Here is a 22685-nt window from a genome sequence, read left to right as displayed (position 1 = left end):
GCCTCTCTCTCTCTGTTTAGCTCTCTTACTTTACTTTCTATCTCCTTCCTCTTCTTCCCCCTCTCTTAACAATCTGACCAGTGGCCAGTAGATACGCCAATCAAATATCACACACTGCACCATTGGATGCTAAATTTGTAACCACCACTCCAGTCCTCCCATGGGATACGGTTTCCCTTCACAGGCCTTTTTGGATATAATTTCACTGACTTTCTTAAAAATGTGTAACACATATCACATACAAATAAAAGAGGGTAACCTGTTTTTTTTCTGCAGCAAGACTCAGAGGTCTGCTTTTCCTCTTACAAACTCACCATGAAATGCTCAGGATCACACTTGTTCTCCAGCATATATTTCGCCTTATCCCTTGAGCTTGCAACAGAAAACACAGGAAGTTCTTGTAAACTTATTATCCCCAGAGAGACAGGTTGGCCAAAACCTGGCACTGCAACTGAGAAATTCATTATCTTTCCCCATCTGTAGTAGTAGCTTTTGTTTCCTGTGAGGGGCGCTAGTGTCTTGTTAAATCTCAGCTGCCTCATGTTGGGAGAAATTCTTTGTTGTTTCCAGTTCCCCAAGTGTCCTGGATACCAAAGACGTTTCCAGGGTCAAGTAACACTGTGCTGAAGACTGTAATTCTGACAGCTAAACTTAATCCCAGTGTTTTATTTCCTCTATAAATAAATAAGGAGCCCTGCCGTGCAACTTCTACTGAACTCAGGCAGATAGTCATGGAAGCAGAAAAACAAATAAAGTCCTCTCACAGCAGAGAGATGTTACGTTAAGAGGCAGCACAAAGAAGAATCTGTGAAAGGGAAAATCGGGGGTAATCAAAGATCACAGCAGGCTTCGTCTCTTCTTCTAAATCCTTTCAGGACAAAGAGAAGTGCTAGCTAGGCGCTGTGCAGGTTACTGGTCCACTTGAGCGCACAAATGTTCCCTCAGAGCAGCTCTGATTAAGCTCAGCGCTGACCTCTCCGCACACTCATTCTTGAATTACCTTCCAGCTTACTCAGCTGACCTTTTGTCACTTGACTGAGAGGATTATCACGAGGGAAGGGTCCAGCATGTGACTAAGTGGGGTCAGATGCTAGACTGTGTCCAGACCAGGACCAGTGTCACAAAGGTTAGGATTTAGTGTTGTAGCGTGGGATCAGGGTTATCTTGAGACTTGAGCGAGGACACAGGGGGATGAGATGTAGTACAGGGGGTTTCCTTGCTCCGTTATCTGTCCTCCATACCTGTCAGGGACATCCCCCCATCCCCCTCCCACATGTTACCAAACCCTAACCCAGCACCCCGAGCCTTTACACCCAGCACCAGCTTTTGATGTTTGATCTCCGACTCTTGTTTGCAGAAGAGCTTGAAGGCCCCTTCTGCAAACGTAACCCAAACCTTCACCCCATAAAGACCTCTCGACCCTTCTCGTCCTGGCAAACAGAAAAGTAGACCATCCACTACCGTGACTTCTTCTTACAACCCCAGCGCAGCACATGCAATTCCTTTAGCTGAGGTAATATACTCCTGTGTCCAGAATGCTGCGCCAATTTGTGTTTAATTAGACTGTAAAATAGTTTAATATGAGTTTTCAGGGTTTATCTTGCAACTGCTATAAACTTCTCAGAGTTTGCATGAGCATGAGGAACTGGGGTATGAGGAGACGTCAGGCTGGAGCAAGAGTTTCTGTCAATATATTTAAATGCGATAACCTGGGTATTGTAAAACCTCTGGAGTTGGAGATTTTGCTTATTTGCTGTCTGCCTATTACCACAGTCAGTAATTAAACTATTAGCAATGATTAACTTCACCAAGTACGTTATATCTTCACCCCAGTCCGTTTGTTTGCAACATGGGCCAGGAAAGAACATGTCAACCCTTGGTATGGATTCAAGAATTTTTTTACCTGATTTATTTAGCTCCACTGATTTCCCAGGGAATTGTTATTGGATCTTGATGGAAAAAAATCAGGCATATTTGGGGAATTGATTTGTGTGTAAAATTTGGTGCAGCTTGATTGAATTTAACAGGACTGTTGGGCCTCAGCAGGGGTATGCGCTCAACTCAATACCATTCTAGTTTCATAGTTATTTAACTCCAGGAAAATACTTTGAGAGGACAAGCCCTCATTTTCGATGGTGCCTTGTTACAATAAAGAAAGTAATAAGAGAGCATGGGTGATTGAATACTGAACATTAAAAGTCTAATTAGATCAAACATTTGTAGTCAAATACAATAGGACACACTGGATGCATCAATCTGTCTGCAAAGTCATTCTGATGATTGAATATTGTTAATGAAGCAGACACATGAGCATAAAGGACAGTTGTAAAAGACGGATTTATGCATACAAAGATAGCAATGTAAGGGTCCTGTAAATACAGCAATGAGGAAACCTTATCTGTAAAGACACACAATAAAACGGGACCTAATACGTATCCTTGTGGTTTCACGCACTTTGTCCTGTATACGATCATTTTCAAACCATTTAGCGGCTGTTTATGGTCAACTGTGTCAATTGCCCTTTGAAATATCAAACAAATGGCTCCACGGTAGAGAGCAGAAGTAACATCAGAGCGGTGGAAATAATTGCAGTCTGATTTGTCTTGAAACCAGATGGATAGAGACCGTTTGTAATTTCCCTCCAAGCAAGTATGGTGCGCATTCCCCGAGTGCACTTTGTTCAAGTGGTTACAATTTCACAATGACATGCTTATTACATGTAAATGCGTAATCAGAAATGATCTATATAAAGTTTGTTATTTATATATATAAATATATATATATATACTACTGTAGAATTACACTGTAGATATTCTAGACAGATTGTCATCACTTTTAAATAGATTTCCTCTTTTAAAGTTACATCAACTAAGTTGTTGTGTCTGTGATTGTCTGTTATATTTACTGTTGTCACTCACAGACAGTATTCTGAGCTCTCTGGTATTTCACCTTTACTCTTCAGCTTATCTCAATCATTGTCTGTGTGTCACTCAGTGTTGGTCGACCTCTGTCTCAACCACTCTCTCTTTCTACTAAGATGTTTTTCTTTCTCTCTCGCTCCCACTTTGTCCGTCACTGTCTTCACTCACCGTCTCTCTACACATCACCATCACTGTCTTTAGTTCACATTAGCTCACTGACATCAGTTCTGTGAGCTACTTTCACTTTCTTTTGTTTTGTTAACTGGAAGACACAACTTAATCAGATCTGTATCTGCCAAATAAAAATCTAATAAAGAAGTAAATAAACAATTTAATAAAAAAAAAGATAAATAACAGAATGCAAAAACAAATAATTAAATACATAAATAAATAAAAGATATACACATTTACACATAAAGGCTATTTATGTATTTGTACATTTATTTCTTTATATATAACTGAGTTGTTTATACAGTTATTTATCTATTTTAAACGTTGGCACTTTTGGTCCTCGATAGACAACTTACTGTGCAAACAAATGTAATTGTGTGTATTCATGAGAGTAATGATACTTTTGGTTTAAAAACCTAGTATTGCAAAAATATCTCTAAATTATTTTGGATCCATAATTCTAACACAATTAAAAGTAAATTATTACATAAAATAAATTAAATAAAAAATGTATTTAATTATATTGAGTAATTATACTAACCTGCTAAATAGTAATCAAATTAACCAAGTGGCTTTCCACACCCTCCAGGTGAGACGGTTAATCTGTTAGTAGTTTAAAATGTAAAGCAAATACTCATCCCTTATTTAATCAACAGTCATGATGAACTCTCGTCGCATCACAGACAAAAGTCAAATAAAACGTGTGTATATCAAAATACACTACGGGTGATAGCCAGTAGGGAATCTAATTAATATGAGTGAAAAGGCCTCTAGCCCATTTTAATGGCTCTATGTTAATGATCCTCCAATGGCAGCAGCGGTTGTATATGCAGGTACTAATGAACTCTTAATAGTGTTAAATCTAACAGCCTCTGAATGATTCCCCTAACTGTTTTATAGCTGTGTGGGCAGAACCCTAATTGGGGACTTGTGGCAGAGAGCTGCAGTTCACAGCTCTTCTCAGGTTTAACAACCTGCATGAGGCAACTGAAGCTGCACTTCATTGTGCCAAAGACAAGTGCTGCAATTACAATTATAGTTAGTTAGTTGGTAAACTCCTATTGTCAAGTAATATGGCGATCAAAGAGTGAGGCGTGGTAACAAGACATAAAATGCTCAAAGAAAACCACAGAAGACATACAACTTCATACTCTGAAGTTACATTCTGTGTATTCGTGTACAAAACATTTGATAAATTATGCATTGAAGAGCATAAGGAAGAGACAAAATGTTTGTTCCCTCATCTCACATGCTTCTGTATCTGTTAAACTGATAAAGCTCAATAATATGATCACAGTGAGGGAAAGTGTTTCCCAGCTGTGCAAAATTAAAAGGTTACTATTGAAGTGCAAAACAAGGACTGGACTGTGTTTCATGAAGTTGGAAAATCTTATCAAAGTAAAAGTAAAATTAATTTAATTTGTGTAGGATAATCCTGTAACTCAGGGGGGAGTCAAAGGATGTGTTTGTGATAGAAGATTAACTGTAGAGGAGGAGGAGGGAGTCTTCCTCTGACTGGGGGCAAAAGTCCCCCTGCTGAGAAACGGCCGAGGTGTGACGGAGGGGATTCCAGGGCATGCAACAAAAGGCAGGCACTTTGATTTGAAAAGCAGTGGTAATCAGCAACACACACACACAGACACACACACACACACACAAACACACAAAAACCACAGTTCCTGATCCTCCCCAGCCCTGCCCTAAGGTCTCAACCAGTTGAAAGACGGGGGAAACTCCAGATGCTTCCCAGTAGTTGTGGGCTGTGACTTGGGAGAAGACGGGAGAAGACTGGCAGGCGCAGGACACTGATGGAGGGTTGGATTTTTTTTATAGAGGGGGAACAATTTAACAGCAGCAGCGGCTTCAGGCTTAAATTAATAGTAAACTGATAGAGGATTTTTTTTTTTGCCTGGAGGAGTCAGGAGTATCAAACTGAGAGGGGAGGGGAGGGAGGTGGTGGCAGCAGAGCAGAGGTGAACGGGTGGGGTGAGAGGAGGTTCCAGATGGATGGACTGGTGAGGAAGAGGGGGTGGGTGGATGGGTGGGGGGGCTTCAAAAGAAAAATGACCCAGTCTGCTGCTGTGATGTAGCAGGAGGGAATGCAGGGCCGAGAAACATGTGGGGATCTCATAATGAAAAAGAGGTCAGCTATACGTCCAAGTGAAGCTGCCAAACACAGAGACACTGAGCGTAGAGAAGAACACTGTTCACAGGCTGTTTTATACATCAGATTTTTTATTTTAATCCCAATTCACCATTATGAACTGATCACTTTTGCCACATAACTACGCAGTGGGTCCCTGGAGATGTCACTGGATACAATGCGGAGCTATTACACCTTTCAAGATGCCTCTGTGGCTTTAGTGGTAGGCATAAACCTTTTGACTGGGGTTAACTTCAGGGCTTTTAAAACATGATCCAACCACACACACACCGCCCCTCACTGCAGACAGACAGAAATGAAAACCTCTCCTCCTCACACACACCTACTTGCTCTCTGCTTCGGGGCCTGCTAAAGCCATTATGGCTCTAACAGAGATAGGATCGGCTCCTGGCAGCCAGACAAATAGTTAGTTAGACGGTTAGATATACAGACAGCGACCTGCACACTAAGAAGCCTCTGTGCTCGGGACGGGCCGGCTAAATGTCTGGCTGCTCTTCAGAGGCTCTCAGGTGTGACCGGCTGCTCTCCTGTGTGCGGCGGCCAAAGCGGCAGACACGCACAGAGGAGTTTGTGTGAGCCGGGAATCCAGTGAATATCTGCTCTATCTCTCCCGTCACAGGCTGCATGTGCTCATGCGAGCAGCTCAAACACAAGCCAGATCTTCTTTCCTGCTGAACTACGCCAGCTTTCGCTGAGTTAATGCATATTTTTAGTCTGAGCCAAGGTCAAACATTTTGCCAAAGACCTGTCTGACGCGTAATTTTTCCCAGCAGCTGCGGTTTCTAGCATTTGATGACTAACTTTGCATATGAATCAAAGACTTAAGCCAGACCACAAATGCATTGCACCAGGATTTTAAAAGAGGATGGTGGAGGCTTTGGTTCTTAGCTTAGTCATACATACATCTTTCTTCTAACACTGTTACACTGCTGGAGCCTGAGCCCCTCTGAAGAGGCCCTAATGTCCCCCACCCTGCACATGCACACACACATATGTGCACGCACACTCACACCGAACTCTTCTCTAAAATTGCTGATGGCTTGTTTTCATGAACATATATTATTTCCAGATGGAGGTCATGAATAAAACCCGACGGAAACAAGTCGGGTGAAACTGGAAACTTAAAAAAACAGAAATGCTGGGGTATGGAGCCGAGTAAAAAAAACAATCTCACTCCTCCCCCCGCTCGTTCCCTGAACCTCTCACAAAAGACCAACTTGTCAATTACACGGATAGAAACAGAGGAACACTGTACCACACATGAACACAAGGTCACTAATACCACATGCTCGTTTTAAAGGTTTCACCACCATGCAAATATGAAAACATCCCCAAACAGAAATTACTTTCATACAAAAACAAAAAAGGGCTCAGAGCTGCCCAACCTCCAAACCTCCACATGTATTTCCAGCTTTACAGCTAAATAAACAAAGTCAGGAAAGAAAGGGAATACTTTCAGCCTCGAGTGAGAATACAAAAACTATGCTGTGAAGACCTCCTCTGGAATAACCACAGAACACGGTGCTGATTCACCAACTCCAGGCGCGCAGACAAACCTGAATATGAAGAAAGATGCATCGTTATGCTGTGAATATGTTCCGCACTCAACTGAATAACCTAATGAATCTATCACAGCTCGGCATTCGTGATGTGTTTCAAAGAATTCTGAGCATAAAACAACATGTGCAAGCTTCGTACGGAGCCAGAACATCCATTAGCTCTGTCGAAAAGATTGCCAAGAAAAAGCAGACGCCAGACGTTTTCTTCTCCGAGCTGATGTGGTGGAGGATGGGCCACAGCTGTAAGCTTTAATAAATTACATCTTATCACTGGCTGAGGGATGTATGCAGTGTTATCAGTGTGAAGGTCTTATTTGTGAATAAACGATTTCAAAGTTATGTAGTGTGACCAGCTTCGTGAGTCAGATTTTGCCTTTACAGATTGTTGAGATATGCTGTTAGCCTGGATCTGTGTAATGTGGAAGAAAGCTTTTTAAAGGAAAACGAGTGTTGAGAAGATGATGAGGAGATGGATATAAAGTAGTTTCACATGTAAATATAAAAACTACACCTAGCAGCTACTTAGCTTAGCACAGAGCTGGGAAACAACTCATAAATTTAGTTAAATTCACCCCCCAGGAGATGTAGACTATACTTACTACACGTAGTATAACTTGTTCATTTAATCTGTACAATAATGGACTTGTAAAAATGATGGATTATGCGCCACATTGTTTCATTGAAAGGACCATTGATGTCCGGCCTTGTATAAATTCCCAGCAGTCCAGTGGGTGTGGTAATGACATTTCTTACAAATGACAAACACAAAACTGAAAAAAGAATACAAATATCTCAGGATGAAAAAGAGCGGCCATACATGTAGAAGACAGATGAAGATGTCAACTTCAGATTCCAGAGGTTTTGGCGATGCGGGCCAATGTTGGTGCTGTAAACAAAAACGTGATTTCCACAGTGAAATGTATACGTCACGTTCTGTCTCCTGCATGTTCTACCCAGGCGCCATCGCTCCCATGAATGTTTTGGAGATTTTCCTGTTGTTGTGAACACACCTGCCCTGCTGCGTTCTTCATGTGTGAAACTCTGGACCTCTCAGACCCAGTTTTCTAGACTTTTTCCAGAGTTCAGGTCTGAAAACAGCTTTAGAAAGTAAATAATAACCTTTCCCCCATTTTGTTTAATGTTGAGATTTTATGGCTATCAGCAGGTCTCTTGGTCTATTCACTGTTGCATATACAAAACACACACTCTTGAGGGTCACCCCCTCCCCCTTCTCCCCCTGGTCCTTCCAGTCAGACCTGCTGTGTTGCTCCAGTGAGCTGGTTTGGTTTTTATCTAATCTGACTCAGGCTCCTAATCTCCAGAATCAGACTCTAATCAGTTAGCTTTGTCCAGACAAAAAGGGGCCAACATGAGCCAAAGAGGACCCTGAGGCCTCCCTGCTGTGTCTCAGCCATAAAAGTGTAATTTGTAGACAGGACATGTCCTTTCAAGTCGGTGGTATGGCTGAATGGTAAAGGAATCACCACAAAACTATTTGGAATCTGGTATTCTTGTTTTCATAATGATTTTTTTTTTGCATTGTGTTTCTCCAGCCAGATGGATTAGATCAGGATGAAAAAATATCAGGGATTCTGCAGGTTTAAACAAGTTAAACATGGCTTTTTAAAACCATTATAACTAAAATTAACACCTATAACAAGTACAATGGATATGAAGGAATATCAGAATCCCAGCATTACGTAGGCTTCCCCATAATTAATGATAAAGTGAAGTATAGTAAAGAGCCACCCTGCAAACATCTTGATACATCTCCAACTACAGGTAGATACAACCACCAAAACATTTCTCTTCAAAAAATAACACATTTGTAAGCAGAAGTGGCGTTACCGTAGTTAAAACGTACTCAAACATATGATAATATTTTAACACATTTATGACTTTTTTAAGGGCTAGAATTCAGATATCTCTCCCACCAGAAACTCTGCGGCTGATGAATCCTGATGCTACAACTCTTGACCTTACAAAATCCCTCAGTCTGCCACCCTGCCGTCCTGCCATTATCTCAGCCCCACCAGGTTCCTCCTGGCAGGCACAGATGGCGAGCCCATTCGTGTGCAAACCACAGATCGAGCTCCGATTGTCCCCAATGACTGTCTTTGTCTAACAGTAACGCCGCTCCCCCCACCATAAGAAAGGAGCCAGTAAGTAAGCTAATTTACATGTATTAATTAAGGCTAATAATGAGCCCAGCATGACGCAGCATTTGAATGCATTCCTCTGGTATTGTGCAAACTCTGCGGAGCTCCCTAGGTTTGCAGTTTCACCCATTCAGATGGGCCACAGATTGTTGATGTGGGGGCACGCGATCAGATAAAGGACTTAAACACACACAAAACCAGGTCAGTATACACATGCAAGTTTCCCCTCCCTCACTGACTGACACACACACACATGTGCTAATGAGAAATAAATAAAACCCTGTTAATTACAGTTACACTTAAATAAATTAAAAATGCAAATGACAGCAGCAAAAATTAAAAACAATGCATTTATATAATTACAAATTGTAAAACTGTACAGTTACAATAAGTGAAGTATAAAAGTGAATAATTTTTCATTGAAAATAAAAGTTTCACCCACAAGGTGCACGTATAAGCTAAAATGCACAATCATGTAAGAACATTTACATTTAATTTGATCATATAAATATTCATGAGCTAAGCACTAGAAAAACTAAGTTTACAAAAGTATGTAAAACAGACTCTGGAATGGTTTCAATCATCGATGCTCGTTGTTTATGTGTAAATGCTTACATGGTTGTTGCCATCTTGTACCACAGCACAGCTAAGTCAGGGAACCGTGAAAAACAGTCGCAACCTCAGCGCATTAACAGCAAAGTGTATTTCTATAAGAGCTTGTTTTCTTTTCTCGTCCTCAGGCTTCAAACGCTGAGCTGCAGTGGCTGTTCTCATTACCTCTTTGGCTTGAAAGTCCTACTACAGGGACCTGGCCTCACAACGAAAGCCAACACACATGGCGAATAAAGACATGGTAGAAAGAAAAAAAACAAAAAATAAAACATGTCAAGGGCACAAGGCTCTCCCTCCTTAATTGTACCTGAAGGGAAATCCCTTTAAATAGTAGCTGGCAGTGGCAGTGAGCTGGCAGAGAGATCAAACAGTCACAGAGCAGAAGCCCTATAAATACATCACATTCACTCGCCTCGCTTCAAACGCCGCCTCGTCCTCTGCCCTCCTCCTGTGTACCCACAGAGACGAGCTGCGTCCGACGTGTTTCGTGAGGTGGACACGGTCTCTCATCTTAAGCGCAATGTTTTGCTTTGCTTCACATCACCGGCTGTGCGTTCGCTCTCATCCTCACTCCACAGCGACTCAGACGAAATTCAAAACAGGGCCGCTCTGTTTGTTCCTCGCGTCACGCCGTAGACGTTTCGGGAGCTTTGGTTTTCTTCACGTACACCTCTGATGTCCCACCGGGCACCAGATGACTGAAGCCGCTACTGAAAGAGGCCAGGAGGCGCCCTGCAACAAAAAAACAAAACACGCACACACAAGAGAGAAAGAGAACAAAAGAATAAGAACCATGTTTAACATGTCGGCAACATCAATAAAGCAACATGCTGTGACTTGATATCCTTAATAACTGTGTACATTTCAACATTTAAAAGGCTTCATCAAAAGATTAAAGAATTTGTGGCTCAGTGTGTTTAGTCAGCAGCCTCAATCATGTGACAAACTGGATTTAGTTGGTGATTCCACAAACTTATCACAGTGCGTTTTCATTGTTTGTGCATGAAGCCTATTTGATTCATGTTATGTGTTTACGTATGCTAGAAAAACTGTATTTAAGACCGAGCTTCTTGAGAAGAAACAAAATCGGAAACAATTTGGGATCAGATGACAGATCAGTAGAAAGAGAGGAGTTCATTTGCTGCTTTTACGAACCTGTCCACGTCTTCTGTCCAGTCAGGGTGAAGCTGTTGCACTGAGAGTGGGAGTTACAGATGTACGCCGCCTCCTTGGCGCTGTGGACCGACAGCACGCAGCCCTGCTGGCTGTAGGATGGCCAGCAGCGGTACTCCGCGTTCCCAGAGGTTCCCATTCCTCGGATCACGGTGTAATCTAACCACAGGAGACACAGAGATGCCAGTTCAATGCAATGAAGATGCTGAAAGATTTTAGAAACCCTCTCTGAGGGTGAGATGAAAGTTTAATGATCCCCGTGGGGGACACTAATTCAGCGCAGCGCAGAGACAACTGATAAGAAGTTGAAGAGGAGCAACAAAGAAAACATGCTGTAACTGCAGAACGTCTACAGACGTGACTGAGTCCAAGGGATTACTGAGGTTATGATTGACACATTTAAAGTAAAGATTCAACTTTAGGATGACAAATGACAAACATTACTTTACTATAATATATAACTAACAAATATTTTCTAATATTTTATGCATGTACAATTTACTTCCCTTTTCTGATGCCAGTGTTATTGACAAAGGGATTCATCTGAAGAGACTGAATAATAATGATTTAATTTGCAATACTAGCTCCTAATACTACTAATTATTTCATAATCATTTGGTCTCAAAGGAAATCCCAAGACATGTTTTGTGTGACTTCAAGTTCAGAACCCAAAACCAGTTTCACACGAGCAAAAGAAAAGAAGCAAATCCTCACAAGCGAGGAACAGAAACCACAAAATCCAAAAAAGCCACATAGTAAAAAAAATGTTGCTCATTATATCTTCTGACAAAAACGTATTTTCTTCTTTTAACGACAATGATCTATAACATCTATACTGGTCTTTGTAAAATAAAGAATTTAGGCTCTTGTCTCACAAACAGTTGCTCTGCACTTAAGAAAGAAATCACTGCACCTTCCTCTTGCCCAACATTTGTGTTCATTCATCATTATAATTCTCCCAGTCAGACTTCTGGTGGATCTGGCCTTAAATCATCTGCTACACATTAGCAGGAGCCATGAGAAAGAAGTATGCATGTACACACACACACACACACACACACACACACACACACACACACACACACACACACACACACACACACACACACACACACACACACACACACACAGAAATGGACAAAAGCCTACTCTGTGAGTGAGCATATGGAGGAGGCACACTGTTACAAACTGTTAACCTTCCTAAATGGCAGGACATGTGGTGTGTGAGTGTGAGTGTGTGTGTGTGAGTGTGTGTGTGTAGGGGTATTGTTGAGAGGAAAAAGACGCGAGGTTCTACCTTCTGGTTCTGAGAAAAGCGAACAAGGAGAAGGAGTATTCAGACGATCCTCCTCAGGGGAGAAAAAAAATGAGGCCTGCCGGGGAGACGCAGGCTGTCGGGCCTCAAACGTTGCACAAACAGAGATGTATAAATATAAGCTCTCTGTGTATAAGATAAACAGCAGGAAACAGTCTGCCCTTTGTATTTATATATAGAACACGAGTATAATAAATATACTGCCATGAATATATTAATGTGCTGAGGACATACATTAATTAGATCCTTGCTTATTAGCACCAAAACAGAGTGTTTTATTTGCAGCTGTCTTTATAGAAACATATTAACCAGATTCTTTATCAAATCATAGATGCCCTCAGCTGGAGAAGTTACATCCACATTACCAGCGAATCTCCATCTGTCAGCAATTTCAAATTAGGACCTGGTACGTGATCAGCATCTTTTTTTCTCTCTACACACACGCACATTCATGTTATTACACCGTGTTCCTCTTTGAGCTTTGTGGACATTTGGCTTCTTCTATCAAGCTTTGTGTTTGTGTGTTTGGCTGCGATTTCGATTTTTTTCTCTCTTCTGAGACGAGACGTTAGTGAGCTCATGTGTTTTTTCCCCCTTGGTTTTCTACTCTGGTTTCATTACTTATAGAAATAGTTTGACATTTGTGGAGATAATCTTCTCCTCTTTTTTTTCCGCAGAGTTCGGAGAGAAGATCAAACCACGTTAATAGCAGTCCGATAAATATACAGCTACAGTTACCAGCTGGCTAGCGTGAGATGTGTAAACAGTTAGCCTGGCAAGAGCTATCAGCAAGCTCGTGTTTATTCGCCTTCAAACATGGGTCTGGCTCTCCACTCGTTTCAGACGGCTCCATCCGTCCTGAAACTAGTTGGCTCAATTACAAGCATTTATCTAAAAAGGCTTGGGTTGGGCAGAGGAGCGCCTCTGGAGCTGTTTCATCAACAACCAAAATGGCTGCTGCTGCTTTGGAATCCGTGAGATAGAGAGATAGTATTAAACAAACTGGATGGGATATTTATTGTCCTCGAAAAGAGGAACAAACAAATGCGCACACAGTGTTTGTTGACACACCAAAGCTGCTTTCAGATGTGAACTGAAGTCAAGAAGGGTTGTGCGTGAGAACGCAAATGTCTGAGGAAGTCGCTCTGGAACTTTTCCTGCCAGGCAATCTTCAGGAAATGTCAGAGTGAGAATATGGCAGGAAAATGTCAATTAGCGAGAGAGTGCGTGGGCAGAAAACTGGAAAAAATGTAATAATACAAAAAACTTCAGGGATAAAAAAAAAAGAGGTGCCATACAAGGAGAAGAGGCCAACTAAGATGTCATATTGAAAAGACAACGAGATTCGTGAGCGTTTGGTGGTAAGGTCTGACGCCAGTGCCAATGTGCTTTAGACCTATACGTGATTACTGCAGCAGAATTGATGCATCCTGTCCTACCTCCTTCATGCTCTACCCAGGTGCCACCCCTTCTAATTTTCCCATATCTGACCCAAACAATCTCCTGCTGCATTCTTCATATGTGAAAGGTGAATTACAGAAATTGTAATTCAACACCTCATTTTTTGGATTTTGGTCAGACTTGCTGTATACGTCCGGTGTCCAGAAAATATCCAGAAAATGGAGTCCTAACATTTTCCAGAATCTATGTCTGAAAATAGTATGTATGTCACACGCTCATTGCCCTGACTGGTTGCAGGTCTATCCAATTGCGTCCAGAAGCCCTTTGGTCTGGGACCACTGATAACAGCCCTTCGAAATCAAGAATGTACTGAGAAGTTCCAGACCACATCCAAATTCAAATCGCTCTGCTGATGCCAGGCTAAAACCTGCTCTGTCCAAAGATAACAAAATCCACCTATCAACAACTCTTAAACTCCACAAATAAACATTACATTATACTTTATTTGTTTAAATCTAAAACAATGTAACAACTACAATGAGCGCCTACAGCCCTGTAGTCAATCAGCAGAGACAAGTCATTTAATGATTAAAAGAAAAAAACTCACTATAGTGAGCAGCAGAGGTGCTGGTTGGCAGAGTTTTAACCTTTGGAAACAGCTGCTGTAGCTTTAATCGTATAATTATGTGAGTGGTTATTTGATCTTAATCTTGGCAAGAAAATGAATAAGTCTATAAACAAGCAAAAAGAAATGAGATGAGGTTACATTACACTAAACTTTTGCAGAGTACATCTTGGCTGGTGGCTGTAAACCATTTTCAGACGTGAACTCTTTTTCTTTCTCCCTTTCATATATTAAGTAGTAGCAGGAGATTTTCCAGGACAGATGCACTGACGACAACAGGAGATCTCAGGAGGCAGGACATGATGTATAAATTCCACTGCGGTAATCGTACGTTTTTGTCCAAAACACATTGGCACCAGCGTTGGCCCTTATAGTCTACAGCTCTCGAATCTTTTTTCCAAGTTGACCTGTATGTCTGTGTCTTCTACATGTATGACACCCCCCCCCCCCAATCCATTATGTTGGAACTGTCATCGACTCACCCACTAGCTTGCTGTGAATTTTCAGGATATTTTCAGGACAATTTACTTCGGGACTGGCAGGACAAGTTCCAGACAATGTCTGAAGCAAGTGAGTCAGACATTTGCTCTCTCACATACAGCCCTTCAGTAAAGTTTCGGGAAGATGTCCTGAGTTCAGCGCCTGGCTGAGAGCCAGAAGAGCCTCAAAAAGACAAGATATTAGAGGTCTATTTTTTTTAAACCTTTTTGATACGGGTATATTTTTCTGAACACAGCCTGATGAATTAAACTAACTTCTGCTACCTTTAGCTGTGTTTTTACAGAAGTGTCAAACTATAAACGGAGCTAAATTAAGTTTGAAACTACCTCTGTTTCAACAAGACCCAAAGTATGGCGAATGGATATACATATTTTTCTAGGTCTTATCACATACACTCAGCGGCAGCAGCAGCAGCAGCAGGGTTGGCTCACGGCACCGACTTGTTAAACTAAAACACTCTCTCCCGATGTCAGCCTCAGCGCCCAGGCCTCTTTACCCTGAATGTGTGATTAAATTCACAAAGCGCTGCTATATAAACAGTCCAGCATCTGGGGGACGGGAAAAATCTCACCACAGGAACGTGGGCCAGTCATTCTGTTATTAATATTTCATACGGCGGGAGGGGTGAGGGGCGCAGGAGCGGAGTGAGCGGAGTGAGCGGAGGAGAGTTGGAGAGAAGAAATGTGAGGGACTTCTGGGGCTCAATGGGAGTATAGAAGAGTGAGATGAAAAAAAAATGTTTGGTTTATATGACCATTTAAAAGGAAATCGTTTTTCATATAAGGAATTTTAAGGTTGGAGAATAAATAATGCAAGAAGAAATCTCTAATGTTGTTTTAAGACATGAACGTTGGACATTTTCCAGAGTTTGAAGAATGTAGCAGAAGATTGTTCAGGTCACATGCGTTTACAAAAACAGGAAAAAGGTCTGGAACATTCAGACGTGTTAATTCTGCTGCAGAAATCACGTGTTTATGTTTAGAGCACATTGACATCAATGTTGGCCAAAACCTCTCAAACCATGTCGCCTTTCCAAGCCCACTTGCTCTCTGTGAATTTTCAAATCTTTTCTGGATGCATACTCACATGGGCTCACTCGCATCTTTACCAGACAACAGGGCTGGTAGGTTAAGTTTTTTCAAAAGTCAGGACTAACTGACTTAGACATTCTCAGACTGTCCCTCTGGAAAATCTCAGTAAAATGTCCGGAGTTCTCCTTATATAACTTTTCTGAAAGGCAAAAGGACTAAATAATTTTTTTTCTTCTGTAAGGAATAACTGTGTGTAATCCCAGCGCTGTTTTGTTAAATGAAGGCCGACTGTTCTCTCTGAGCCGGAGACATGCAGGATTAATTCCACTTTGTTGCTTTTGTCCTTTCATTCCAGCTGCCTAATAAACCTGTCAAAACAGCCTGAATGGGAGGAACACTCCCCCCTTTCATTTTTCTTTAAAGACACAAAATGAAGGTGGTGAAGGCACCAGAGTTTTCTCCAAAAGTGAATTAAAAAAAAGGTGAAGCGGGCCCACTGTACTTCATAAAAAAAATAGAAGCACCCTTCATTCCACAAGCTCGTACCTCTGATTATTGATGGAGGCAGGTTGTCCAGGTGCAGGCCAGACTTGTAGAGGAGGAGGATGTGTTCAAAGGCCTCCAGCGTCTGATTGATGTCAGCTTTCAGCTCCCCTGGACACATACAAAGCATTAAGTCTGGTGAAAAGATCGAACTGACAACAAGCGTAAAGTCATCCAATATATATGATTTATTTTCCACTAAGCTCTCCTGTCTAATCCTCGCTGTGTGATCTCAACAGATAACAACTTGTATTCATTACTGCGTTACACGTCGCGGGGCACTTTGCCGAGGCTCATTAAAAAGAAGCACGTACACCAGGACACTTAATTACACGCCTCCAATAATGGCGTGATTTACTTTCTGATCTTCAATAGCATAACGGCGTCCCGTCATGTCGAGACGTCTCTAGTCCTCACCTGTGGAGTTCATGATGTGGTCTACCAGGTGTGTGAGGCCGGGCGGGGCCTGGTGCGGCAGCAGGTAGGTGAGAAAATACCTGGGGCCAAGCAGAGACAACTCATTCAGACAGACAGAGAAACAGACAAGCCCCATCACATAGTCCTCACAGAACATGACTTGTCTCACATTGGTGTTAAAACAAACAGTCCATAAAGCTGTCAAAAGAAATCTGACGGCTTTTTAAAGGGGAAACTCTCCATTTTTTCCACTGCAACTACTTACTAATTTATCACATCTCCACCATCTGACTGCATATTTTCTGCTGGATGTCTTTACTGTGGACAACAGTTTAGGTGTCAGCTCGGCCTGTATTTAAGCAATCATCCATGTGGCTGCCGCTCCGTCCATCCATCACACATCCATCACCCAGTAAAACTGTCACTTCTTCTTACCTGTAGGCGTTGTAAATGTTCCTCTTCTCATTCAGGCCCTCGCATACGCCCCCAGTCGAACAGGGCAGGGTGAAATTTCTGTGAGGGAACTGCAGGGTGCAGTCGGCATCGCTCTGACAGGTGGTCTCCTCCGCGCTGGCGTCGTCCAGGTCCGTGAGCTTTAGCTCGCCGGACACGGTGACAAACTGGCGGGGCTGGAAGTCCAGCAGGGCGACGGAGCCCAAAGGAGACTGGGAGAGGAAGTGGAGGAGCCTGACCAGGTCCAGACAAACCTGGGGAGAGCGACCACAATGAAACCTGATCAGCTGGACTGACGATAGTTTGTTCAACTGCACTCAATTTCTGACAGGGAGAAACACACTAGTCTTGCAACCTGGACAATGAATCAGTTTGGCAACAGAAGGTTTATCTGCAGCAATTTAATTATTAAGTAATTTAGTAAGAAAAAAGACAAGTCATGTGTGGATGTTGTTGGCTTTTTCAATCATTTAAAACAAAAAAATTACATTTTAAGATGTTATCACTGGTTCATTTAAAAATGTTTTTCAAGCATGATTTATTTACTAATTTCAAGTTTTGCCATTTAAAGCAATAGTTTTTCTTTTCTTGTCACTTCATCTTCTTCCAAGTTTGTCAAATAAAAATCGTATTAAAATGTCGGAAGCACCGGATTAATTCCTCGAGAGGTTTCTTCCTGGAATGGTGACAACTCGGACAATATAATTATGTTTCATGAAAAAGCTAAAAATGGTAAAAATCATGAAAAAGTCAAGTCTTGCATAAACCAGAGTTATTTGCTTTTAAAACGTTTCACAGACCACATTTGCAAACCATTTCCTCAGTCTGTTTTTATAGTAGCCTTTTAAATCCTATAATAAAAACAGAAAGGGAAAATAAGTAGGCCACTACAGGCAAAATAAAGGCATTAGCCACGCACTGACAGAGCATGAAATGATCCTGTCACACTGCAAACATAGCTACACTGTTAGGTAATGCCGCCAGTCTCTCGGACGTCACTCGGTGGGATCGGAGCACTGTAAAAGCAGAGTTGGGTGAAACCAAACACCCGTGGATTACTGTAGCCTGCGCAGATGCGACGTAGCTGAGAGGGGCCGAGCAGCTCGAGGGGGGGTATTATGAACGGCTGCTTGTGTGATGGAGCAAAATGAGGCCCAGAGTTGCGATGATACTCTGAGACCGCCATGTTACTGCTGCTAATCCAGAAAGAAAACATGAATGTTCCCATGTTTATCTGCTCCCTGCAACTCATTCTCTTTCTTTCTCTTTCAAACACATGCATGCGCAAAGACACACACACAGACACACACACACAAACACACATACTTGGATCCCTGGAGTGTAAATTCAGCCTGAGTTGACTCCCACTGTGAGCATACCTGTGATGGGGGTTGAGCTGAAGCTCTCTGTGTGTGTGTGTGTGACCTTTTCCAGTCTAAACACTCACCTTGTCAGGACCAGTAAACGTCACTGGGACCAGACCCTATAGTGCTAACGATGTGTGAATTGTGGTAAGGTTAAAGTTTAGGCTAGGCAAGAACTGATTAAGGTTAGTAACATATAAAGTAAGGGATAAGGTTTTGCTTTAGCTGTCCACAATTGACAAAGTCCTAATAAGGATAGCTGAGCAGACGTGTGTTTGTGTGTGTGTGTGTGTGTGTCTGAAATTCCTCGCCTCCAGTGGATTAACTCCAGGACCCATCTCCATTTCCAACCTCAGCCTGATCAAATACATTGAGTGGCAGATGTCGGACCTCCAGCAGTGTCAAATGTCCACGACCCCTCTTCTGTCAACCCTCATCTCTTCTGCTGAAGAAGAGCGAGGGCTTGCACACGTGTTACGTGCAGTGTGTGCAGTGTGTGTGCAGTGTGTGTGTGTGTGTGTGTGTGTGAGGGAGAGAGATAGTGTGTGGTGCACTGTACAGGCTAAATGACAGGGCGTGCGCATCAAGAGCTAAAAGAGAGGAAGCTGATGGGCTTACCCTGAATCTGTCCTCCCAGGGGCTCTGGAGCAGCTGGATCATCTGGAGAGGATTCCCCTGCTCCAGAATGACCGTAACTCTTCCTCTCTCTACTCCTCTTCCTCCCTGGACTCTTGAGTCTCCTGCACAGTGGCCTTTGAGCTGTGGAGTGGGGAACGACTGGAGTTAGTCACAGTTAAACAGAGGACCAAAAGAGATTAATAATCTAATTTTTCTCTTTTTGCATTTAGTTTTGCAGAAATCAAACAAAGCAACAGGCTGTGTGTGTGTGTGTGTGTGTGTGTGTGTGTGTGTGTGTGTGTGTGTGTGTGTGTAAAATGAGAGGACACAGTGTTCTGCCAGCCTCACTCCCTGCAGCTCAAACTTGTGACAATAAAATCACATTATAGTCAACAGCGGGGGAATGTGGTCGGTACACTTGTGAGTTTAATCGAGCTGCCGGACACACTGCTGTCACACGACCAGTTGGACGCGAGCAACAAACCCAGCCGTTTAGTTCAAACTAGTTCTAAATTGGGCTGTAATGGTTTGAGTGAATAAGCGCTGGGGGTTTCAGATGCAACCAGGGATAGCAGGGAGGACAGAGGCACATTGTCAGCTCTCGCCAAACTGGACTAAGAGGTCAGAGTGGGGTCAGTGAATTTAATTTAATTACATGGGAAAGTCCTGCAAAGCCAATGAGGCCTTTCTTTGACTTCGTGGTGTGTGAGACAAAGGAAAATGTGAGCAGTGGTGCGTGGATTATGGAAAGTCTTAATAATATTCCATCAGTATTTCCAGTGTTGAGCAGTGGCCAGGAGCTCCTGACGTCCCACACATTCCTCAGCCTTGCAATGAAATATATTCTTTAGAATGTGGTTTCGTTTTTTAACTCTAACTTCACAAGTCAATGGATAATATAAGTATTTAAATTGATGCACACATGGAAAAACACCTATATGACGTTTGGATGCTGCAGCCTCTGTAACATTATTTCTTTAAGAGCTCATAAAGTATTTTAAATCCTCCACACACTTCCCCATATCTTCTGCTTGCTGACCACTCTTAAGGCCACTGGTTGACCTCACTTTAAAATAACATACATTCTCTTCGACATTGTTTGGACTCAAATGTAACAGTTTATTGGATAATTTAAGTATTTGAACTGATGCAAACAATAAAAACAAAGGTCACACTTCACCTTTATGACGTTTGGATGCTGCAGCCTCTGCAACAGGACTATTTCTTTCTGCAGTTTGTAGGAGACGAGCTCCCGGCAGCCTTGCGGGTCTTTAAAATCCTCCACACACTTCCCCATGTCTATTCCCTGCTCGTTGACAAGTTTTAAAGCCACTGGCTGACCTCCAGCCAGGTTCACTTTGACAACCAGTTTGGTGTATCCAGAGCCCAGGACCTCCACAGCCTGCATGTCCACCAGAGAGTCACAGCCCATTTCATCCATATGCGCTTTCCTGGAGCCGTGCGTGATCTCATTCCACAGATCATAATCCACAGAGGAGTCCAGCTGGGGAGAGAGTCGAGTTCCCTCAGATAGTTCATCCTCAGGTATAAGCAGCGGTATGATTTCTTGGCGCCTCTGTTGGAGCTGGTAAATCAACGCCCCGCGGAGCTGCTCCTCATCAGCAGCAGAGACAGTCGCGTTAGAAAAGTGCGTTACTCTCGCTCCAAACTGCTGCACGCTGCTGACCAGCAGCGACACGAGGATCGAGAGCACCACGAACGCCAGGAGCGCAGCCGCGCGTAAAGAGTTGCCCATCTCGGGCATTTCTCCTTTCGCTGGCACGGCCTCGGCTGCTGGAGAGAGGGGGATAGAAAGGGGGCGCACGGCCGCGGGCTCCGAGGACCACTCGCTCCAAGTGGAAGGAAAGACTCCTCCTGACTTCGGAGCAGGAGAAGTGATCAGCTCCTTGTTTCCACCTCCAGCCGGAGAGGAACTCCCTCTGGAGGTGTGTCCTGTGCGCTCGTAACTTTACACCCGCTGAGACTCTGCAGGAGAGCTCAGGCTGTCACTGCAGCCCGCGAGCACAAGCGCCTCCAAGCTTTCACTCTACAGCTTTACTCTACTTCCACTGATTTACTCATACTGACTCATTTATATGTCTCATGACAATCTACGTGTTTTTATTTAACAGAGTCAAACATAAAGTGTCATTCGTACCTGAAATGTGAGTGAAATCTGTAGTTTTGTTAGTGTGCTGATCAACTAATCTAAAGCTACTGGTGCTAACTTGTTACATGTCAAATGTAACTTTTTGATTTAACTTTGACATTTTGATTGAGATTTAGATTCCGATTTAACATTTAGATTTAGATTTGAGAGTTAGATTTAGATTAGATTTAGTTTTGAGATTTAGATTTGAGATTTAGATTTAACATTCAGATTAAGATTAACCCTACATTTACCATTTAGGTTTAATGTTTAGATTAAGACTTAATATTTACAATTAGATTCATTATTTTCATTTAGATTTAACAGTTACGTTTAACATTTAGGTTTAACATTCAATATTTGGCTTTGAATTGTATCTTTAGATTTAACATTGACATCATTTTTAAATATCTGTACAAAAAAAGTAAACATGACAAAGTTCACAAATACTGCTGTAAACCTGGTAAAAGAAAGTGACTAAATATAGTGAAATGTTGCTGTTCTTATCTGCACGCTCAATTAACACCCCATCGTTATCAGGATATAAAACCATACAGAGCTTTAGATAGTTTTTTTACACACAAGAGACAGACATGAAGACACCTCCACAATCTGTCCAACAGGTGGCAGCAAAACACCTTTTTGTTTCCCTGAAAGCAACATCACTTGTTGAGATTGATTTCTCAATGATCAGCAGCCTTATCCTCTGATTAAAAGTCATATGTTAAATATATGCATGTTAGCAGAAGCAAATTGTTTCTCTCTTTGTTTCCACCCACTCCGTCCTGCTGCAGCTCTTGTATCTGTATTTATGTACGCCTGCATTTCACAGATCTGGAGGAAGCAGTGAAGCTGTAATGAAGCGTTTCCAAGAAATCTGCCACAGGAAATTACCACGGCTGTCACCTCAGCACAGGCCAGAAGCCAAACCCCCTCCTCTCTCTTCAGCCTCTCATTATGTGTGTATATGTGTGTGTGCGTGCATGTATGGCTGTGTGTGTGCATGTGTGGGTCTGGTATCCATAAGTGCCTGTCAAGCATTGCATACGTGTTGGTCTGCATGTTCTCTTCTTGTGTAGCCTGTGTGTACGTGTGTGTATCGGTCTGTTATCCAGTAAAGGAGTAAATCAGGCTTTGCATATGTGTTGGTTTGCATGTTCTTTTCTTGTGTACCCTGTGTGTGTGTGTGTGTGTGTGCGTGCGTGCGTGTGTGTGTGTGTGTGTGTGTGTGTGTTTCTGTGTAAGTTAATCAGTGTCTGGAGTCAACGAGGCATTAACAGTGTCAGCTGCAACACAGGCTGTTCAGAAAAGTATGTGCCACCAACACAGCAGAACCTTTGTTCAATGCGAACATGATCATTCGCAGAAACACTTGAAACTTCATCGGGCAAATATGTATTGACTCTGCAGGAATCAGTTCTGCACTTCATGACTTACTGAAGCTACGTTATTCAAATAAAAATATATCTGAAATACCCCCCTCCACTGTCTCTGCTTCTTATTTAGTCC

General features: G+C 42.4%; 1 protein-coding gene across 1 annotated transcript; it reads right to left on the bottom strand.

The window, feature by feature from the left end:
• Positions 1-9305: 9305 nt before the first annotated feature.
• On the bottom strand, positions 9306-20930 carry pkdccb (protein kinase domain containing, cytoplasmic b). Its single transcript, XM_020085229.2, has 7 exons — positions 20208-20930; positions 19028-19168; positions 17028-17299; positions 16593-16672; positions 16179-16286; positions 10742-10918; positions 9306-10318 (listed from the first exon to the last, which is right to left on the bottom strand). The coding sequence occupies exons 1-7, from the start codon at positions 20790-20792 to the stop codon at positions 10212-10214; spliced, it is 1470 nt and encodes a 489-aa protein (XP_019940788.2). The 5' UTR covers positions 20793-20930; the 3' UTR covers positions 9306-10211.
• Positions 20931-22685: the final 1755 nt, after the last annotated feature.

Source organism: Paralichthys olivaceus, chromosome 12 (genome assembly GCF_024713975.1).
Source record: "Paralichthys olivaceus isolate ysfri-2021 chromosome 12, ASM2471397v2, whole genome shotgun sequence".
NCBI lineage: Eukaryota > Metazoa > Chordata > Actinopteri > Pleuronectiformes > Paralichthyidae > Paralichthys > Paralichthys olivaceus.
The sequence above is the reverse complement of the archived record's forward strand: the minus strand, read 5'-3'. Positions and strand labels throughout refer to the sequence as shown.